Raw genomic sequence first — 22,737 nt, 5'->3', positions numbered from 1 at the left:
GGGAAAAACCAGGATTTAAACCACTGTATGTCCTTCTGAGGTGGTCTCGGGTCAAAGGAGAAACCTCAGACTGGGACATTTGGCGTCCCTGGGTGGGCTCGAACCACCAACATTTCGGTCAACAGCCTCTCTCCATGGTCTGGTGGAATCAGCACCCTCTGGAATTGTCAGTTCTCTGATGAGGGGGCAGCTGGAGCAGCTGCAGTGCTTCAGCCAGTCACAGAGGGATGGTGGCGTAGCCACAGGAGTGCCCAGGGCACCAGAGGTGACAGAGAGCTTCACTCCAGCCAGAATTCATCGCAGAGGAGTTTGCACTCTGCTATATCTCCTCAGCTGGCACTGGAGTCTTTGTGGTTGAACACAAAATGGAAATTGCCTGCTAACAGCAAATAAATTACCATTTATTGGACACTCCCTTGCACGGATTAAATCAAGGATTTAGCCCAAAGTTATCAGCTCAAGGCAAGGGAGGGTCCCCTCTCTCATGGCTTTACTCTGGGTATGTGTGAGGACATCCAAGCTTTGAGGCTCTGTAAAAGAGCCTTGCATCTGTAGAAAGACAAGAGGACTTTTTTTGGCTATTCATTAAAAAAAAATCTTGTCCAATTCACATGATTTTAATGGGCAGCAAGGCAAACCCTTTCCCATTTTGTGTTTTTGCCCTTAAAATCATGTGAATTAGACAATGTCAAACTTTTAAAATTTTACTCTTCAGCTTTGTGCTTTCATCCCTTCAATCCTCTGTTCATTTTGCATGTTACACTTATCAGGTTTTCACATATGTGGTATTCAAAATTTACTTGTGGTAACTAAAGCAGGCAATTAATTAAGTAAATGTGGATTAATCTTAATCATTTGATTAGTCATTTTAAATGAAAATTACAGTTTTATTGTGATGACAAAATTGAATTTAAGTGTCATATTTGTTTGTTGCATTTCAGATCAAGTTGTGGTTTACAGTGTTTTATTCCTTTTATTTTGCAGTATAGAACTGTGCTGCAGTTGATCTCACATTTATCCATCCAATCAATTAGAATATGATTCAGAATGGTTGGAAACTTTCACTCTAAATTTCATAATGTAAATAAAACATTTGCAAAAGAAAAATGTTAGAAACCCAGACCAAACCACCTTTGTGCTGATTAAATTGTTTATCTGTGATTGACCTGGCAGAATTCTTCATCATCAGGGGTGCTTATAAACTGTTTAACCTCCTACTTGGAGGATAAAAATGTTATTTTATTGCGGGGTTTTCTCAGAATAGGAAAATCTTCAGGCCAAGAATGCCAGGCTGTGTAAGCACAGAAGTGCAGCTGGTGTAACTCAAGCCCAGCTCTGGCCTTTCTTGTCTCCCATCCCTTTCCTTCAGCCTTCTCAGAGTATTCCTAGTTATTTTTTTTCTTTAGATATCCAAGTGGAGCCCCAAATGATACAGCAAGCAGCAATCCACTAACTAGAGCCTATGAGGAATCAATATTTTCCTGTTTGTTAGAAATCTGTTTACTCTGCTGTCTTCATCACATTCCAGTGCTACATTCATATAGTGTTTATTTTTGTGGCTCAGAACATCTGCTCTTTGTTGCTTTTCATGATGGTGCCTCTCCTCCAGGCTGAGAAGTAGCCAAGTTTTGTTGATGGGGTTTTCCCTACATGGTACCTGCAGTTTGCAAACAGTTTGCTCCAAAAGATGTGTGTTTACTGCTCTGCAGAATGCTCAGTGTGTCTCACTGGTTGGGGTTTCTGCACCAGCTCATTTGCTGATTTTTCTGTAATGCAGAGCATGGAGGAAGGGTGAGAGGAAGAGAAATAAATCAGCTGTTTCTAAGGGTAAAATAAAGGCTGAGGTCTGAAACCCAAAAGAGTGCAAAACCAAGAAGTACAGCAGGTGATATGGGCAGAGCCAATTTATTTGCTCATTCCTCCAGATGTACAAAGTCAGTAAACACTACTTATATATATTTTAATATGTGTTTATTGTCACACAAATTTCTGTGTGACACACACCTCTTCTTTACCTATCCAACTTATCAGTCCATATGTGTAATGGTTGTAATTTTTAAAAGATATTGTAATTAAAATTCTTTATTTAGACTTCTGTGGCTTGAGTTCTGAAATACTTGCAAGACTGCCTTCAGCCTTTACAGATTAGTTTGAGTAAGGGCAGCATTTGAGCTTTAAATACATGCTTAAAAATGCCTGAAGTTCCTTTGTATTTGTATCAAGGTATTGAAAAAAATAATATAAAATTTTAAAAAATGTTAACCATGATTAAAGTACAGAAAACCCTAAAAAAAAAAAAAAAAAATCAGATAATTTCTTAGTAGGAAATGGGATGCTGACTGTTACTGCTACCATAATTTCAGGTTTTGAAAGAGAGAGAATTTTGTCACCTGTAATTATTTATCTGACCTGTCACCCATGTGGGTTGTCACCTGCCTGTTTCTGTTGCAGGCTGTTCTCGTGTCAGGCACAGAATTTGTTTTGAACCTCCTCTCACATCTCAGCAGGAATTATTCATGAGGCTACAAAACCCTCTTCTGCAGCAGGGATTCATCCCTGTCCAAAGCTTGCAGAGGTAAAATCTGGTCACTAATGAACGATGATTTATGGAGCAGATTGCCATGGGGTTTCCAGATGAGAGTTACTGCCCTGCAGAGCACAGGGGATGCTCCAAGGCAGCACAAGTTTTGCTGCTCCTTCAAACACAACCATCATTCAGGAAATAACCACCTGACAAAACCCCATTTCTGGTTCACTGTTAATTGCTGATTGTTCCCTGATAATGTTCATTAATCAGAGAGTGAGAGTCTGGCTTGGAGAGGGGGATGGAGCCAAATTTGGTCTTTTTGGAGCAGTGAGGGAGGCAGTGCCTCACTCTGTGCCTGTTTCTGTCACTCCTTCAGGTGGCTCAGCTGCACTTCTGCCACCTTGGCCAGGCAAGGGCCAGGCAGGTCAGGAATAGAAAGCTGGGTTTGCTTCAGGGCCACTGTGACAGCAGGAGGATTCACTGAATGTCTCATGAAACTCACTGCAAGGATGCACATTAGGATGTTCATCCTTTCCTTTTCTTCTCCTCTCAGTTTGTCAACAGAACTAATCACAGTTTGATCTCTTTTGGCTTTTTAATTTCAGTGGTAGGAAACAAAATGGGATTTCAGATTGCTGTTGTGTTGTCTCCTTTTGATATTGAGCCTTCCTGCCATTTAACATGCCAGCAATTCAGTATTCTCACTTCCTATCAGACACAATTGTCTTGAATTACCTCACAAATGTGCTGTGAGGGGTTCAAGCATCACAAACAGTAGTTTGGACCAAAAAAATGCCATTTGCTCTTTTTCAGGCACAGGTTTATGTGCTATTAAATTAACCAAGCTCCCTATAATATCTACTGATGGTCTTTCAACAAAGCTTTCCCTCACAGTAACAACAGTGCTACACAGAGAGCTCCTCATTTTGGGTTGTTCTGCATTAAAAAACAAGTTTTTGACATTTCCACCAAGGTCAGTTACCAGTTGCCTTGGTGCAGATTTGGATTTAAGGTTGCTGCAGTAATCTACAAGGTATTTTGAAAACCCTTTGGGTCTGGAATTTGACAATGATGAATATTTTTAAAGATTTTTGTCAGCATAGTGGTGACAACATAAAGAGGGAAATTAAAATTCAATCAACAATCGAACTCCACAAAAAACACAAAAAAAAAGAAACAAAAAAACCTGAGAAGTTACTTATAGGGAAGGACCAGTAGATTCAAAGTGAATAAAGTGGGTAATACTATTTTATATAGCCATGACATCTTCAGAGTACACAGGTGGGTGGAAAAGGCTCCTGCTATTCACCCAAACATCCAAGAGTGAGAGAAACCATAGTGGGCAACTGTTCTGGAGAGTCTGATAGCCATGGTTACAACCAGATTCAATCCTTAAAACCTGCAAGTAAATATGGAGACTGTACCAGAAAATATCTTGCATTTCAGATTTCATCAGTAAGAAAATGAGTTTTCCACAGAGATGTGTAAACAGGGACAATCAATCTAGAACAGGAATTTAACAAATATTAAAACAAAATTTATCTGTATATGTAATTTATCCCCCAGTGTGTCCATGGTGTTTAAATTACAACCATCACCAATTAGCCCTGGTGTTTTATTTAATTTTGTCATTCTATAGTACATAAATATTTCTAAATTCACCCATTCATAAAATAATCCTGAGGAGTTCTACCTTCCAAAGTGTAAACTTCAAACTGTGGATGTGTTAGCACCCAGGATTTTATTATAACTCTAAAACAAGTTGTTGCATGGGTTTACTGTGTTCATTATTAATTAGAGCACCTGTTGTATTCAATTTGGCCTGTAAAGATCAGCAGCAAAACGAGCTGTGATTGTGTATCTTGGATAAAAGGAAGAAGGCTGAGTTATGTGTTTTATGTTACACACAGTCATTATCCCAAAACTCAGGGGAAAAAGGATGCAAATTACTCTTAAAGAAAACCCGGTGGAAAAAGCACCCATAATTTTCGTGACAATGTAAAATTCCTTGAAGACACACAGCATCCTTCTTCCTCAAACGTGATTTCTGACATAAACCAGCGTGGGGTCTGCAATAACAGAGGTTTCATTAATATTTTGGGGTATGCGAGTGTGTCAGTGCATGTTCCTGCTCACAGCCACCGCTCCGGGACGGTGCTGCTGTCACTGCCTGGCTCGCTGCAGTGCCCGAGGGGATGGAGCTGTCCCGGGATGCTCAGCTGGAGCTGGAGCTGTCCCGGGATGCTCAGCTGGAGCTGGAGTTGTCCCGGGATGCTCAACTGGAGCTGGAGCTGTCCCGGGATGCTCAACTGGAGCTGGAGCTGTCCCGGGATGCTCAGCTGGAGCTGTCCCGGGATGCTCAGCTGGAGCTGTCCCGGGATATTCAGCTGGAGTTGTCCCGGGATGCTGATGCTGGAGCTGTCCCGGGATGTATAGATGGAGCTGTCCCAGGATGTACAGATGGAGCTGTCCCGGGATGTTCAGCTGAAGCTGTCTCGGGATGCTGATGCTGGATCTGTCCGCGGGGTCCTCTCCAGCCGCAGTGTCCCGAGCCAGCTCGGAGCTGTCCCCAGCACCGCTCTCCTCTCCTCTCCTCTCCATCCTCACCTCCCGCTGCAGCGCCGAGCGCGGCGGGGCTGCCGTAGCGGAGGGAATCACCCGTGTTGTGGCGGCTGGCACACAGCTCCATCCCCGCGCTGCCTGTGGCCTGTCCCCATCCCCATCCTCGTACCCTTTCTTGCACTCATCCCTGTCCCCATCGCTGTTTCCATCCCCATCCCTGTACCCGTTCCTGCTCTCGTCCCTATCCCTATTTCTGTCCCCATCCCCATCCCTGTACCCGTTGCTGCTCTCATCCCTGTCCCCATCCCCATCCCTGTACCCGTTGCTGCTCTCATCCCTGTCCCCATCCCCATCCCTGTACCCGTTGCTGCTCTCATCCCTGTCCCCATCCCCATCCCTGTACCCGTTCCTGCTCTCATCCCTGTCCCCATCCCCATCCCTGTACCCGTTGCTGCTCTCATCCCTGTCCCCATGCCCATCCCTGTACCCGTTCCTGCTCTCATCCCTGTCCCCATCCATTCCCTCCGTGTCCCCTCCCCGTCCCCGCGCCCCGCCCGCCCCTCGGCCGCCCCCTGCCGGCGGGCGGTGGCGGTGCGGGCGCAGAGCGGCGGGCGGGCAGAGCGCGGAGCGGAGCGCGGAGCGGAGCGGCGCAGGGAGCGCGGAGCGCGCATCGCACAGCCCGCTCCCGGCCCCGCCGCAGCCCCCCGCCCGGCCAGATGATGAACTTTCTGCGGCGCAGGCTCTCGGACAGCAGCTTCATCGCCAACCTGCCCAATGGCTACATGACCGACCTGCAGCGGCCGGAGCCGCAGCAGCCGCCGCCGCCGCCGCCTTCCGCGGGCTCCGCGGGCCCCGCCTCGGGCTCCCCGGCCGCCGAGCGCCGGCAGCCGCCGCAGCCCGCGCCCCCTCCGCAGCAGCCGCCGCCGCAGCAGTCCGCGGGCAGCAGCTTCTTCAGCTCGCTCTCCAACGCCGTCAAGCAGACGGCGGCCTCGGCGGGGCTGGTGGACGCGTCCGCCGCCGTCTCCGCGGCTGTCGGCAGAAAGTTCAAGCTGCTCCTGGTCATCGACGAGCCGCACACGGACTGGTAGGTGCCCCCCGCATGCCCCTCGCCATCATCATCATCATCATCATCATCATCATCATCGTCCTCCTTGCTCCCGTCCTTGCCCCGTCCTCCCGCGGTCTCTCCCCGGCAGGTGCGGGCTCACCTGGGGCACAGCCCCCCGCACCGGCCCCGCTCAGCCGCTGGCAGATGGAGAAAAAAAAAAAAAAAAAAACAACAACCCAGCGAGCCCTGGAGCGCCGTGAAATCTGTTTGCCATCACAACACTAAATAAGACACGCAGAGCGCCCTGCCCGGGCATATCGTGTGTTCCCTGTCGCAATAAGGGGCTGGCGTGCAGCGGCAGGCTGGGTTTAGTGTCCTGGGCACGGTCTCAGTGTTGGCTGTGGCGCTGCGTGTGTTAATCCGTGTTTACGAGCCCGCTCGCTCCGCGCAGCTCCCGTGGCGTTCTGCTGAAGGTCGGGATGCCGAGCATCGCTCCTGCCCCGGCTCCGGCAATTCCTGCCGTGTTCATCAGCTTTTATTTGGGCTGCGTGTTTGGCTCCCACTGATAGCACGGAAAATGTGGGGTTTGGCCACCAGCGTGCCTGGCTGGCAGCAGCAGGGGAGGTTATGGCTGTTCCAGACCTGTGGCACTGCTGGATGCTGTGTTCCAGAGCAAGGACACGTTCCCAGCCATCCCTGGCTGGTGCTAATTGCAGTGCAGAAGGTCGTAGCAGCGCCCTAAAATAATGCGGAGTGAAACAAGTCTGTTTTTGTAGCGCTGAGATCATCCGGTAATGGACTGCGGGTTCAGGGTTTTATTCTCAGCGTCTCCAATTTATAGCCTGGCTGTCTGCATGGGCTCGTGCAGCGCTGTGATCCGATGCCATTTGCTTTAAAACGGCACTTTAATAAAATGCTTGAACCGAGGATTGAAGCCTTTAACTGTAGCAGAGATGTTATTTATGTTAAGGTAACATTACCTGTTACATTTCCAGGTTTTTTTCTTCTGTCTGGTTTTGTGGTTGGTTGTGTGTGTGTGTGTGGGGGGGGGGGGGTGGTTTTCCTTTTTTTTTTCTATTTTTTTTTTCTTTTTAAAAAAACAAGGTGGTTGTAGCAGCCAGACTGAGGCAGCCTCTGTAGCTACGTCATGGAGATGCATCCATGGACACTGCTCCCTGCCTTGCAGAAACATCTATTTATTTAATATTTTATATTTTCTAGTGCACAGCTCTCTGCCTGGTACATCCAATAACTGCATTTGTTCATAAGGTTTCTTTCTGGGAGATTTTTCTGTGTTTACTGGAGCCAGTGTGAGTATTTTGAACGTGGTTTTCCATACGTGGTTTACATACTTGATACATGCACCCCAAATTAGCACAATCTGTGGATAGGGGCACAGCTTTGGAAACCCAGCATGGGGAGTTCCCCCAGGAGCACTCCAGGTGGGAGCCTCACAAATCCACACAAGGTTACTCATGCCTGCTTGTTTTTGCCTTTTTTTTCTCCTCCTCATAGTATGTGACATGGATACGGAGTAGCTCTAGCAAAAAAAACCCAAAAACAAACAAACAAAAAAAAAAACCAACAAAAAACCCAGCTTGTTGTTGCACTGGCTCTTTTCTCTCCCAGAAATCTGTTATTCTGTAGCAGATTTTAAAATATATTCTGCAAAATGATATATCGACCCTTGTGAGTCCCTTCCAGCTCCAGATATGTGTGAATTCTGATAATTCATGCAGCAGAGTTTGTTCCATACCTTGGGAAGTACAGATCCCCATGTGGGCATTCACTGATCTGCTGGGGTATCTGGTTTTGTGGGGTAAAATGGGATATGGATTAGAATCTGGGCAAGGAAAAGAAAGGTTGGGAGGGGCAGCAGGTGGGTGCCAGTGGCTGTGGGCACCCCCAGCTCCCTGGGCTGTGCTGCAGGGGGAGGTTCTGCCATGTGATGCTCTGAGCAAAGCCTGTCAATAACAGCAAAAGCAGCACCACAGCATCTCTGAGAGCCTCCAGAAACCCTCCAGCTGCTGGGCTCTGATCCTGAGGGGAGCATCAGGTGCTTGGCCTTTGTTTCTGTGGTGTTTTGGGCTGTGCTGTGTTTGTTTGCCTTAAATTGAGAATGTGTATAGTGATTATGGGTTGCAGTTCCAATAGAAATCAAAGGAATTTGGTCTGAATCATGCTGAAATCTTACTGTAGCCAGAGGAGGCACAAACCTTTTCCTGTCAGCAAAAGATATTCCCTCTTACCCCTGACAAAAAGGAACTTGTATTTCCAATATATTTTATTCTGTGAAAGGTTGACTCATACTTCAAGTCCAAGATTTAGTAACCCAACATCATTGTTGTTGCTGGTGGAATCATTTGGGATGTTCTACCTAGAACCAAATCCCAGTTGTTGCTTGCATTTTATAATCTTGATCTCTGTGACATCTTTCCTCAATTTCTTGCCCTAAGAGGTTTGTCCTATTGCAAGTTTTGAAATCCTCCATTTCAATGGCTTTACTTTTGTGGCATGGGAAAAATGGGCGAATTTGCTTATTTATATTAATTTGTGTATTTTTTTACCATTTTCCTGACTTCTTAAGGGAAGAATAAATGCATTTGTGTCAAAGCACCCTCCTTTCTCAGTCCAGGGTCTGTTAGAGCTGTAAAGGACAATTCCTTTCCTACAGGCTCTTCCAACCACACATAGTGGTCATGCTTCTCCTGAAGGTAGGGCTGTAAAACAATCAAATCAAAGATTTTTCCACCAGCCTTGGTTGCAAGTGAAGAGACAAATTGAAAATAGGCTGAAGGTTGTATCAATAAACCCATGGCAAGGGGTCTTGGCTGGTTCTGGTTCTCATGGAAGACTCTTCTGGTCACTTTGTACCATAAATGAGCCTCTGGCCCATTTCTACAGGGGGAAGCAAATAGCCAGCAAGCATTTCCCTGAATTATCTTAGAAATTTCCTGGCACCACGAGGAGGAGGTGGCCTGGAGTCCAAACCCTTCCAGTGGACCAGTGCTGTTAATTTGTATGAATTCCCACAAAGGCACTGGGAAAGCTGATTTTATTTCCAGGCCTGCTCTTTATGCATTTGGATGTGATGTCCTTTCCACCTGCAGCTGCATATTGAGCAGACAATTCCAATATCTCAATCTCCAAACCCTCTGATGAGTTCCCACATCTGGTGGATGGTTTAGGATGCACAGGGAGTGTGTCTGATGCACAGATACTCCACAGATCTCCTGGAGAGAGCTTCAAGAACCACCTGTGAGGTTTAATGGTGATTGGATGTGACAAATTTCCAGGGTTGTTTTACAGCTGTGAGGATCTTTGTTGATATTTTACAAAAATAGGAAACTAAGGAGAGAAATGATTCCTTCAAGGTCATCCAAGTGACTGCTGACAAAGCTGAGTTAAACCTAGACAGCTTGCTTCAACTTCTCTTTTAATTCTGCATTAAGTGCCCCAAATTTCCAGCTAGATAGGTTTATTTTAAAATGAGTTTAATTTCCTCAGGAAATAACCATTTTGTTCTGCACACAAAAAATCCTGAGTATTCAGTGCTGAACAAGCAGTTGATGAGAAGCCATTCATCAGTGGCAAGGGGCCAAGGAGCTGTGTATAGATTATTATCTTTATTAAAAACTTAGGTATAAGATTCAGAAAGCTGCTTCAATATTGACAACTAATCATCACTTAATGTGTCTTGTCCTTTAAAACTTGAATATAAGCCCTGCTGGCAGCAGCAGTGAAATTATAAAAAGAATGAGGCTGGGAAATTTTGTTCTTGTATTTTTTAAGCACAAATCTGGTTGTAAGTATCAGTACTATTTTTTTTCCCCCAGACAATTACACATTTCCCTTCATGTTTACTGCCTGAGTAGTTACTCAGCTTGTGACAGGCTCCAAAGATTACCCCAAATGGCTGGGACGAATGCTAAATGAAGAGCAAACTTTCTGGTTTAAATTTACCCAGTCACTTATGGGCCAAAAATGCTCATCAGAAACATTTTTAATATGAACACTGTTGCTGTAGTGCAGAGAAGCACTGCTTGATGACAAAAAAATTTGTAGTGAGCAGCATGAGCTTCTCAGGGTTTGATTTTTGGTTTGGGGTTTTATTTCATTCACTAGAAGATGGAAATGAGTTTCAATTAAAACTGTGTGTGCTGTTGTTTTTTGTAACTAGCAAACATGCACGGACACATTACAATGACAATTTCACTGCAGTTCTGTTCATTAGGGATGGCTCAATTGTGCATAACTAATTAGCATTTCCTAACTCCAATCGGCCTGGAATTCTCATGTATTTAATTGTAACATGTTGATTCAGTAGCTGCAACTTTCACTTCGTTCAGTGTGAGTTTTCCAAATTTAGGAGGTGTTGCTTGGTTTTAATAATGCATAAATGAGGGGAAGTGCTGTGCCAGAGCTCTCTGCAGTCCCTGGGGATGGCTCTGGAGGAGGACAATGTCCTGCAGCCTCCTGGTGTGGCACAGCTCACTGCCAGCAGCAGAAAATCCAGGTGGGGAATGAGGAGGGAAAGCCACTTTGGGACAAAGGTGGAGCTGGTGGAGGGCATGGAAGGGATTCCTTGGCACTGGGACTGAAGTGGGATGTGTTTGGAGACAAATCCTGCAGTGCTCTGGAGGAGGGAGGAGGTTTTTAAAGACTTTAACCAAATCCCCAAATGTGGGGTGTAAGGAGAAGATCATCTTATCAATATGTGTATTTTACATGGGAAGAAAAAGTGCAGACTAAATTACCTTTATTAATTTAAAATAGTCTTAGCTAAAGAAATTCTTGGTATTAAAGGAAAACAACCTGGCCTTTAGTAAAACACTGTCATATTTCAAGGAGGCAATAGGTTCCTTAAACCCTCTGAAACTGAGCAAGGGTGAAAAAGGTTTTACTTTGCTTTCTCTCTAATTTTCACTTCATATGAAAACTTAGCATTTAAAAATGATCTTTGTGAGACTTTTCAGTCTCACTCAAGTTGTGACCTTTGGAATGAGCTCCCAGCCCCCCAAAAAAGGAGCTGGCCAGCAGCTTTTGCATGAGGCTTCTTCCAGGCAGGTAATTGGTAATTGGTAATTAGATCAGCCCTGTTCCCAGCACAGCCTGCAGCTCCCAGCTCTGCATTAAGGGCTCTCTGCCTCTGCAAGCCAAAAAAACCCACAATTAAAGCAGGGATGCAGGCACACAGCACATCTCTGCAGGCTGGGGGGCTCATCCTGACCTCTGCCTCCTCTTGGAGGTAGCAAGGGGTAAAGTGCAGCTCAAAGGGTCTGGACACTGCTGCTTTGTCCATTTTTAAATATTAATACCACACTGGGCAAGGGCTGGAGGAGCAGGGTGTGCAGCTGAGCTCACTGAAGTAGGGAAGGTGTTAAATCCCAATTTTTGTATACAACAACCTCACCCAAGCTGTGTTTTGTGTGTTTAATTTCAAAGTGTGGAACATGTTAAATCTGAATTTGTGTGCTCATCACCCTCACCCAAGCTGGGTGTAACCCCCATCCCATTCCAGTCCCCTGTGCTCAGGATCCAAATGACTTTTTAAAATTTTTCCCTACCTTTAAGAGACAATAGAAATGCCTCTGAAGCCTAATGAAAGCTACAGTAACATGTTTAGTTGAACAGATAATATTAGAGAAAAAAGTTTGCCAACGTTTTCTTCTGAAGTTTGCCTTCAGAGAAAGGAAATGGAAAAATTGGCAAGGAAATAATGAATTTCAGGGAGGTACATTTCAAAGTAATGAGGCTGAAGTGAGAGATAAAAGGAATAGCAAATTTCTTGGTAAACTATGGAACCAGGTAAAATAAGAAATTCTACTTGCAACCTATTCAGAATTTGATAATGGCTTGCCAGTAGCAAATTGTAACCTGTTGAAATAGGAAAGGCATGGAACAAAAGGGTATTAAAAACTGCAATTATAGATGTTTTATTCTTCATCTTGCAAAAGTGTGTGTAGAGGACTTCCTGTTTTATATGGATGGGGTTTGCCATTCTGTAAACACTGCAGGACACTGCAAAAGCCATTTTTGCTGAAAGCATATTTCCCCAAAAGATTGATGCTAAATATTCCCACAGGATTTTCTAAATGTAGTGACTTCATTTTATGCAGTTTTAGTACCCAGTTCTTAAAAGCACCATGTGAGTGACCCACAGAAACACCATGTCCAATATCATATAATTATATCTCATTAAGAATGCTTTAAACTACAGAAATCTGTTTTAACACCACTGAAATAATTGATGTTTGGGGGGTTTATCTATTTATAAATATGGTACTCTGCAATTGGCATTTAAAGATGTGATATAACTTCAGTGAAAATCTGTGTTTGAGTATAAAATTGTGTTTGAGGAAGGGAATAACAAATGCAGGCAGCCAGGTTTGGGTACAGAACCTCCACAGAAGGAATTTGGACCTGCTTGGCTGAACACAGCAGCAAAGGTAATTACAGGCAGGTGGAAAAATTGTCAAGAATGGAAAAGAGTAAATTGGCAGAGAAAGCAATGTTGTAGATGGCAAAAAGCAAAGCCATAAATGATGAAATGTTGTTACCTGCAGCAATGACATTGCTTCCAAAGGGGAGTCAGCTCACCTTGTGCAGTGACAAAAATGTGCAGTGAGGTGATAAAACCTCCCAGGCACCGTGGGTGGGAGGGCAATGAAAGGGTCTGCAATGAAAGCTCCTTGCTTGGTTGCACTGCTGCTCCTGCTAATGAAACAGCTTTATCTGAGCCCAGTCACACTCAGAGACAGCCCAGTGCTCCCAGGCAAGGACAGCTGCTTCAGCTTTGGGCAAAGATTTTGTGCTTTTTCCATCCTCACTGTCCCCACAGGTTGTCCCTCCCTGGCTGACACACAAATATGAATGGACAGATTCCTAACAAACAGCTGGTGATGCCTTTGGGGCTATCTAAAAACAGGGGCCAGACAGAATTAAGGCAATAAAAGCAGTTCTATTTATTGAAAAGCCTTCAGGTACATTTGGGGCAGACAAAGCCCCCAGGGGCTGCACCCAAAATGGGTGATGGGTGATGGGTTTTCACACTTTGATAAGTTTGGTCCATTCGCATATTGGGGGTTAATCCCCCAATTACAGGTAATGAAGTCATTTAGCCCAAGTTTGCTCCCCCAATTCACTTTTGTTTCCATCTCTGGGGTCTGTGAAGTGTCCTTGATTGCCAGGCTGGAGAGGAATTGTTGTGTCTGAGCAGAATGGGAAAGCAGCAGCTGGCACTGGGTGTGGAGCTCAGAGTTACACACTAAAGAACTGCAGGGTTGCAAATAAATGAAAAATATAAAAACTAAAATCCTAAAGCATCAGGTGTCTGAGGTCACATCCTTTATGCTGTTCAAGATGAAGTGATGGAAGTGTTTAATTCAGAGGACACTGAATGTTAAATCCTGGTTTTCCTGCAGCCCCAGATGCCTTGGGCAGTGCAGGGCCATAAACACACCAAGCTCAGCTGCAGCTGTGCCAGGGAATTGTGAAAAATGAGGTTCACTTTCCTGGTAGATTTAAAAATATTTAATAAAAGACAATAAGAGACAAACAATAAAACAAAAGGATATATGGTTGGGTGCTTGGCCTCCAGCCAAGAGCACACCCTTACTCAGAGAACACTTTTATAAATGCATCAACCTGTTGCTTATTCACAGACCTTCATGCATTATTCAAAATCATTCCTCCCCCCCCAACCTGTAAATTTACATTTTTTGTGGCTCCATCCTGTCCCCTACCCCCTGATCAATAAATTCCTTCCCTGGAGTTCTGGTTATCTTCATCCAGATAGGATAATCCAAGAATGTGAAGAGTTTCCTGATTATCTTTTCACCATTCTCTGAGTCAGTTACATGAATGAAAGCTTTTTACAGCACCATGTTGTAGTCTAATAAAATTATATATATTTATCACTCTATTATTTCTAAGTTCTGTTAATAACAAAACTTAAAGAAACTATACTCATGCAATGAAGTTTTCCAACATTATACATATAGCATTAATTTTAATATTTGTGAAAAGCCAATAATATAGTAAATACTTAAACCAGAATGCTGAGGGATGTGTGGGCTCCTGCTGGGATCCTGGTGCCCATCACCTGCTGCTCATTCCCTCTGAAATTCAGATGGGGATGGGAATCATTTAATTCTTGGGATGCACCAGGGCTGTGTGTACACAGCTCCCTGCCTGACCTCACATTTGATCTGTTTGACCTCATTTCTTCTTTATTCCTTCTGATTTCTTACCAATAAAACAGATTATAATTCCACTGAAACAGCCCAGATTTAGGGGATTAAACTCCAATAGGAGATCAGTCACAGTCTCTTAAGTCTCACATTTGCTCAGGGAAATCAGGATGTTCCAGGGAGGAAGATCAGCATTATTTCACCACCTCTTGGTTGGTTTCAGAGGTTTCTTTTGCAATGAAACTGATTTCCAGTGACAGCTTTCTATGTATACACACACTTCAGCATTGAGAAAGTCTTGAAAGATTTCTAAATCAATATGAGAAAAGCCATCATATCAAATTTGTGATTCTGAAAGTGTGGTAGAAAGGTTTAATCATAAAGCATGATAAATACATCCAATTTCAGTGAGTGGCAATATGGTTTCATAGTGTGCTGTGAGCACAGAATTTATTTTCCTCAAGAGTTGTCATCTCAGCCATCTACTGTTCAAGGTAAATAAAAATCCTAGGGATACTTTTAATGAGGAAAAATTATTTATGAAGCCTTTTTCTTTGAACAGAAAACCAAAAGTAATTTTCCTGAGTCTTGTGTAGCTGTTCCATAAAATATATATCAATAAATGACAAGAGTGTTGGTGACAGGCCCTTTAAAATGTGTTTGGTGTGTGTAGTCATGTACATCTGTGTGTAGAAGGGTTTTTTTGAGATGAATTGTAGGAATTTTCACTGGTGGCTGTTGTCCAGGTAGAAAGCAGTTCATGGCTGTAGTTTCCTTGCACAGGAATGAGGGGAAGCTCTTCCATGGTGCCAGTGAAAACTCACTCAGCTCTTTTGAAGAAAAGTCTCATGAGCATCTGTTGTGTGGCTCTCAATGCAGAAGTTCTGGGGTTTAGAGATTCAGGATTTGTGTCAGGCTGTTCTCTGCCTAAAATCTTTTAGTTGGACCCATGTTCTAGGGGTTTTTTTGTGCTGATTAATTTTCTTACTAAGGAAAAGATGTCTGATGTGAGCCAGCAGCAATTCAATGAGGGTGAGATTACCTTCCTTGGCAATAGGAATACCTGGGAGGAGTCAAGAGAGACACTGATATAAAATATAATTAGTGTGCATGAAGGTTTACATTATTTCTACTCAAATCACTTCAGGCTCTTACAGCAGGGCTTTTCTGTTTAGTCTTGCAGTTGTTTTATCCTTTTATTTGCTGGAAGGCCTTTCAAAAAAATCAGGCAGCTAATGAAGTTTTGGGGTTATTGCTTGGTGGGTTTCTTTTTGTTTTCTTTTTGTTTTTTCCCCCTGATTATTGCCCATTATAAGTATCTCTTTCAGCTTGGCTCTGGGGCTGTGCATTGATGACAAATCAGCTCCTAAGTGGCCTTTAGAGTGAAATACAGCTGCACTGCAAAAGGAGATGCAGATTGTGATTGTTATTGTCCAAATCCCTGGTGATTATGTCCCTGCATTTCAGGAACAGCTCTCTGGAAGGTTTTCAATGTAGAACAAACACACCAGGTGCTGTTATCCTGAAATCCAGGTTGGTGTGACTGTATGTAATAACAATAACATTAAATCTCGATTTTTCTGGTTTGCTGGACTTGTCCCTGGGTTGGTGGAGGCTTTCCCTGAATGTTTGAGTCACTGCTTAGCTGGGTGCTCTAGAACAGTGAATTTGTGATGCTTTCTGTGGAACAGAATTCCAGTTTTCAGCCTTTTGAAAACCTCCTGGCAAACTGCTCTGTCTGTCAAGATGGAGTGAAGACTTTGTACATGAAACTCTTCAACAAACACTAATGTAAAGTTTAAAGCACATTACTTAATTTCAAGGCTTGTTTCAGTTTGGGAATTTTCAACTGAGTGTTTGAAAGGAAGCAAACCTAATTGGTATCAAGAAAACATTTATTTTTTAGGGACAAACAATAGTTCTAAAAGTTACTTTTGTATTTCTTTAATTAGTCTGTGTTTTAGAGTAGGTTTTTTGTTTTGTTTTTGTTTTTTTGATAGAAGACTGAGATTCTTTAGATCTAGACACTGGACTCCTCAAGATGAGAACAGAGTATTTTCACTTGGAGCATTCAGCAAATAGGTTTCATGTTGGCAAATAGGATTATGTGTAATAGATAAATCAGAGTTAATGATGTTAATCAGCAAAAGCAGCTGGTTGTAAAATATCAAAGTCCCCATCTCTGCTGCACCAGGGCTGGAGTGGTGTGCTGCTAATCTCATTAGCACACACAAATAATTTCATGTGGGGCAAGAAGCAGTTTAATTTGCACATGTGTAAAAGTGTGTGCACATCTCTCTGTCTACAGTAATTCAGGAGCATTTTCCTGAAAGAGCTGTGCAAGTCATAAAATTATTCTGCATAATGAGGACAAATTCCTCAGTTTTGTCTGAAACATTGCCTGAAAACTCAGGGTAAAAACCTGTTGACTGTAGGACCAGCACAAATTCTATATTCTGTAAATGGAAAATAAACTGATTAGAAACAGCTCTGATCAGATAGTTTAAATTTAAATACTCAATCATCTTTAATACCCTCTCAAAAATTATTTCTGTTTAAATTCCAGTGCACAGGACCTTCCTGTGTAGATCCTTTTATAGCATTCAGATGGAATAAGGGGTTTTTCTCTGTCCAAACTCAAATTAAACTGATGCACATTTACTGCCTTTTACAATTCTCCTTGTCAGCTGTCCCCACCAATATTGCTGCAGGTTTTGAGGTCAGTGTGCAGTCACTTAACCATGTTAAACAAACTAGAGCAGACTTCAAGAATTACTTAAAAGTTGGAACTTTTACTTGAAAAGAATTCTTCAGACCTTGCTTTTGCTTGAATCAACCATTACTGAAACCTTTTGGAAAGGATGCAGAAGAAAAATCCAAGTATATTATTTTTTCATGTTGTTCTCTTTTTTAATTGAAAACTTCTAATCTGGCCCTTTGTGTTGAAACCAAAATAGAACATTTAAGGTGAAATTACTGTGGAGGCTTGGAAGTGGCAGTGAAAGCCATTAAATACTGATTAGGCACGTTGTGTTCACAATTCCTGTGTTTATTTACTCTTGTACTGTTTCCACATGGGCAGTGAAGTATCTGCATATGACAGCAGTGATTTTTTTTGGGAAATAATGTCCTGTGGTTAGTCATGACATTTTTACTTGCTGTCCCTTTTTACATGAGCTGTTTCAAGCTGCTGGTTGATTTTTCTGAGGAATTGATTCCTGACTTTAATCTGTCACCCTTCTTTCAAATAGGCAAAAGTTTTGACATTAAATTAATATGGCAAAAATGGTGATACTCTGCTGATAAATTTAAAGCTTGAGCTGTAAAGTGGTATAAATGCCTCCACAAAAACAGGAATTCAGGGGCTCTTCCAAGCAAATAAAATAATTCAGAGGAGTGCAGCTCCAGCCCAGCTCTGTGACAGATCACTGTGACATTTTCCAGCTCCTATTCATCACCCTTCAAAACCATTCCCAGAGTGTGGGAGAGCCACAGTCCATCAGGAATTGTCACCTGGGAAATTCTCTTCCTGTTCACCTTCTCTTTTTCTGGAGTCCTCTTAAAGAAAAACTTGGAAGATAATGGAAAACTTAGATTTTGCATCAAGAATTCATCACAGAGTGAAAAGTGAAATAATTCTTATTATGTTGCTCAGGAGGTTTCTGAAAAGCAAAATACTTGCCATAATTCAAACACATTTTCTCAAAGGTACCTGCCTGATTTCTGCACAAAGCATCTTTGTAGCTAATGCAGGTATTGTTAAAAAATCCCCTCTCCAGTATTTTTGTGGGATAAATATGTGCTTAGTTTATGTCTTTTTCTCTTGGAAACATTTTCCAATTTGCCATTTGTGGCATCTCCTTTGGAAAAAAAAAAAAAAAATGGATGATTGGGAATTGCAATTCTCTTGTGGCTCAGCCATTGAGAGATCACCCTGCTGGAATTTCTTTGTGTTGGAATAAAGGGGGTTACATTCTCCCATGTCTTTGTGTTGGAATAATGGGATTACATTCTCCTATTTCTGTAGCCTTCCAGGAGCCTTTATGATCAGCATGATTAAATGCAAATGATGGTTCCACCATCTGAAAAGGCAGAAGGCACTGGAAATAGGGGCTGGAAATTGGCTGTTTGCTCTGCTCACCTCAGTCCCTCACTCCTCTGGGATGGGTGAGTTCATAGCAGAGCCAAGTTTTTCCTAATCCACATTTCCAGAAGTTTCTTTTTTGCCTTCCCCTCCCATTCTTGTTTATTCCCTTGGTCATTCAGCTCTCACTGATTGGAAATAGTCAGCTTGTAAAAGGCACATGGGCTGGAAGAAATTGCCCTTGCTCAAGCTGTAATAATGGATTTGAAAATGCTCATGGCTGGTTATTGATACACTCAGTTCATCACTGATACATTGAATTATATTCAGTACCTGAACAGATTATTGTTTTGCCCTACCTTTAAATTACAGGATCAAATGCATTTAGGTTGTCATAATTCAAAGTTCTTTCCCTGTGCTCTTGCTGTCTGTATGAAATTAACTTTCCCTCTTGCTCTTCCTCTTTAACAGAATTTATCAAAGATAAAATACCTGTGCTCCTAATTAATATAGAGCATTTATTTAAGAATTTATTATTACCACACATTCATGTTCCTCTTTATCCCAAGATCTACTCCTTCCTTAAAGCCCAATTGACCTTCCAGATTCCCTGTGATGATCTTGGTGTTTAAAAAGAATCAAACTAAGGCCAGATGTGTAGAGTACTTACATTTCAATATTGGTTCATGTGCACTAACCACATCTTGTAGTTTCAGTGGCAAAGCAGACTTTGGTAGCAATTTGGTCCCCATAATTGGATAGCACTATTCAGAAATTAATTATTGGAATGTCCTATATTCCAAAATTCCAATATCCCCTTTTGGTGTGTTACAAGTACACTGGAGGAATTTTGAAACCACATTTTCATAGGGAAGTGTTTGAAATGTGCATCAATTTCTTCCAATTTTTTGGTGCTCTTTTCTCGTGCACATTTTTAGCATTGTAGCATTTCAGCTTTTGAGAAGACAGATTGAGCAAGTCCTAAATTTTTCATGTATATTGCAGGATGCTCCTGGAGAAGGAACATCCACTAATATTCTCAAATTTTTCATCTGACTCCAGATTGTGATGAAAGACAGAATCATATGGAAGAAGTAACAACACTGACAAGCAGCTGCTTATATTTTGCTGTTGAGGCCAAGAATTACTGGAGAAGCAAATCCTCATGGCAGGCTGGGGAATGCAGAGAAAATCACATTCACCTTGTCAAAATTGGCAGGGCTGTCCTGAACCTGTGATTTGTTTGCTTGAATCATGGGGCACAGAGTAACAGATTGCAAAATAAATAAGAGGAGGATGAAATTGAGAGTTGGACAGGTTTGAGTTAAGGCTCCAGTTCTGCAAGGATGGGCAGGGTTGGGACAGAAGAGAATTTGGCTCTTGGTCAGGTATTGATCCAGAAAATTACCTAAAAACATCACAACTTACTTGTAATCAGTAGAGGAATTGCAGGCAAGCCCACATTTGCCTTTTTGGTTTTTTGTTTTCTTACAAGTCAGGAGTGCTCTTGGTGATGATGTGTAGGGATCTCCCTAAATTTTACATTAAAAAAAATTTTGCAGTAAAGAATTATCATACAAATGAGAAATTCCATCAAATGAAGCAAGTGGATTTTAATCCAAACTGGATCAAGCTGTGCCTGATCCCCACCTTGTCACCAGCTCAGAGCTCTGATACATCCAGTCCTTCCAGGATGCACCAAGGTTGACTTTTGCAGCCTATTTTTGGTAGATGAGGTGTTTGTGGGACATTGTGATGCTGTACGAAGGAGTGGGATTTAAGATAAACAAAAATTGCTATTTTTCTGCATTGAATTACTATTTATCACTATTTCTTTGCTGCTTTTCAGACACATCCAGAACAAGTAGCAAAACATATTTATCCCCACGGACACCTAGCAAAAGTGGAATTAAAGAGATAAATCAGAGAACTTTCAGTGAAGTAATTATAAACTGGCCTCAGTCTCGTTCCAGATGTTAACCAGCTTGGAATACCAAAGGTTTTGGGTGGCAAAGAACATCTTTTTCATTTGACTTTTACAGATTTTTTTTTTTTTAATGATTATGGTATAATTCCTGCAGTTCTGAACATTGTCTTTCGATTTTTTTCCTTTCACCTGGCTGATCATTGGGAAAACATTTCAGGAAAGGAGGTTTTGATCTCCTGATATCTGAGGGACAGCAAAGATTAAACCTTGTCCATTGTAGCAAACCATTGGAACAGATTTGCCACTTTTCTGAAGCAGAGGGTTTCATCCAAAGAAATTCTAACTTCAGAGTTTGGATCTGTCTCCTGAATTTCCAGAGTTGGTAAAGATTTAGTGATAAATATAAAATTGTGCATATTTGGATTGTATTAAGAAACAACTTGAGTCCAAGGCGAATACTTTGTAGTTTAAATGAATATAACTGGATAAGTTAATGCATGTGGAAATTTACATTAATTTTAATGATGATGGATTTTATTTCATCCTTGGATTCCAGCAAAAGCCTGAGCAGAGATACTGGGGGGAAAGGGGATGATGCTGCCATTAACCACAGAACAGGGATGCAGTTGTACAAATTCCTCATTTAGACGTCAGAAGGCTGGAGGTTCAGCCCTGAAAGGAAGAATCCCTCGTCACAGCCATGTCTGGGAGCTTGGAGAGAAAATCCCTGGCGGGGGGAGAGGCAGAGCTGTGACTCAGCTGCAGCTCCTTCCCCGCGGGGCCGGGGGCGGCCGCTGCTGCTGCTGATTCTGATTGTGCTGCTCCTGATTATCCTGTTTCTGCTGCTCCTGATTCTCCTTCTGTTTCTGCTGCTTCTGATCCTGTTTCTGTTTCTGCTGCCTCTGATTCTCCTTCTGTTTCTGCTTCTGATGCTGCTGCTGGTGCTGATTGTCCTGGTTTGAAGGACAGTTATCTGCCAATAAAGGCAGAAGCTTCTCTTTGAAATGGAGAATGTAAACCCCTCCCTACAAATTATTATTATTTGAAATTAAGGGGCTCTCAGGCAAAGATATGGGAATTAGGAATAACAGTTCTTTACTAGGAAAATTAAAATAGAAATGCAGTATTACAAAGAACAATCCCAAACCCTGCCAGAGTCAGAATCCAAGCTGACACAGTCAGTCAGTCAGGGTGGTGGCACAGTCCCATTCAATGGTGGCTGCATCCTCCTGCAGGGGCAGATGTGGTTCAGCTGGAGCAGTGCTCCTGGAGAAGGTGCAGTTTCCTCTGAAGCTCCAGGGATGATGTGGAAAGGTCTGGCTTTCCTCTGGAATCCAGTGGAGAGAAGGTCCCTTGGTGTCCAAAATCTCATTTTTCTCTGGGTAGGAAATGCTTGGCTGCTCCCCTGGCTGGAGCATCTCCCAGTGGGATGATGGAATTTTATCAGTCATGCCCTGGGACTCAATGGCCATGAACAGGAGATATCTCCTGGAAGGAGGATGGGCTGTGGAAAGATAAAGATGATTGCCCAGCTGGTTTAAAGATGGCCCATTAGCAGATAATATGTGCCAGGAGATCAGGGTCACTGCCCCACCTGGGTCAGCAGATGGGGACAGAATCCACATTGCTGGGCACAGCCTGGATTGCAAAACAAGACATTGATGCTGCTGCTGCTGCTGCTGATGCCCTTGCCCACACACTGCCCCCAGTCCCTGCAGCTCTCCAGAACTCTCACACACAGGGGAGGCTTCACCCTAGCTGTACAAAATTATTGTCCCACAGACTGCACTCTGCTAGAGCAAAGGAGACAGGCAGGAAGGTGGAAAAATGTATGGAACAGCCCTGGGGCATCTCCAGCCTCTGGGACTCCTCCATCCTCTGCAAACACCTGGAAAGAAGAAACCAGTCAAATAAAGAGTTATTTCTTTATGCTAAGATAGCTCACATCACTGTAAAAGCTGTCAGAGGCTTTATTGAAGCTGGTTTTCATCAAAGATGCTCAAAGATGATGGAATTAAAAGATGCCCAAAGCTGTCAGAATCCATGGGAGGTGGAATGTGGAGAGTGGAGGGAGAATTCACAGAATTCACAGAATTACTAGGTTGGGAGAGACCTTCAAGATCATCGAAGTCAGGGCTGCTTCTGTTTTTGGGAGGACCCAGCAAAGGTTCCACTGTCCTCCCAGGAGCTGCCCAGGCTTTGCATTGCTGTCATTGGCAATTAAAGGAAGAGGAAAAACATCTCTTTCCTGTTTTCTGTAGTGTTCCACTGATTCCTGGCCCTCTGTTCTCCTCTGAGTTTGTTTTCAGGTTTTTGAGCTCAGTTATACCTGAGTCCCTCCTTGGCTAAAATGACAATTGCAATTCTTTCCTGACTTGTTGCACCTTTAGGAAATCC

At 43.0% G+C, this 22,737-nt stretch overlaps 1 protein-coding gene across 1 annotated transcript in view; it reads left to right on the top strand.

Annotated features, from left to right (window-relative positions):
- The first annotated feature begins 5,693 nt into the window (after positions 1 to 5,693).
- The window catches only part of SYN2 (synapsin II), a 149,851-nt gene continuing 132,807 nt past the window's right edge, over positions 5,694 to 22,737 (top strand). Inside the window, exon 1 of the mRNA XM_079316783.1 lies at positions 5,694 to 6,173. Coding sequence (XP_079172909.1) covers positions 5,806 to 6,173 — 368 coding nt within the window. The 5' untranslated portion in view covers positions 5,694 to 5,805. The remainder of the gene's footprint in view (positions 6,174 to 22,737) is intronic.

Source organism: Erithacus rubecula (assembly GCF_903797595.1).
Source record: "Erithacus rubecula genome assembly, chromosome: 13".
NCBI classification, from domain to species: Eukaryota; Metazoa; Chordata; class Aves; order Passeriformes; family Muscicapidae; genus Erithacus; species Erithacus rubecula.
The sequence above is the reverse complement of the archived record's forward strand: the minus strand, read 5'-3'. Positions and strand labels throughout refer to the sequence as shown.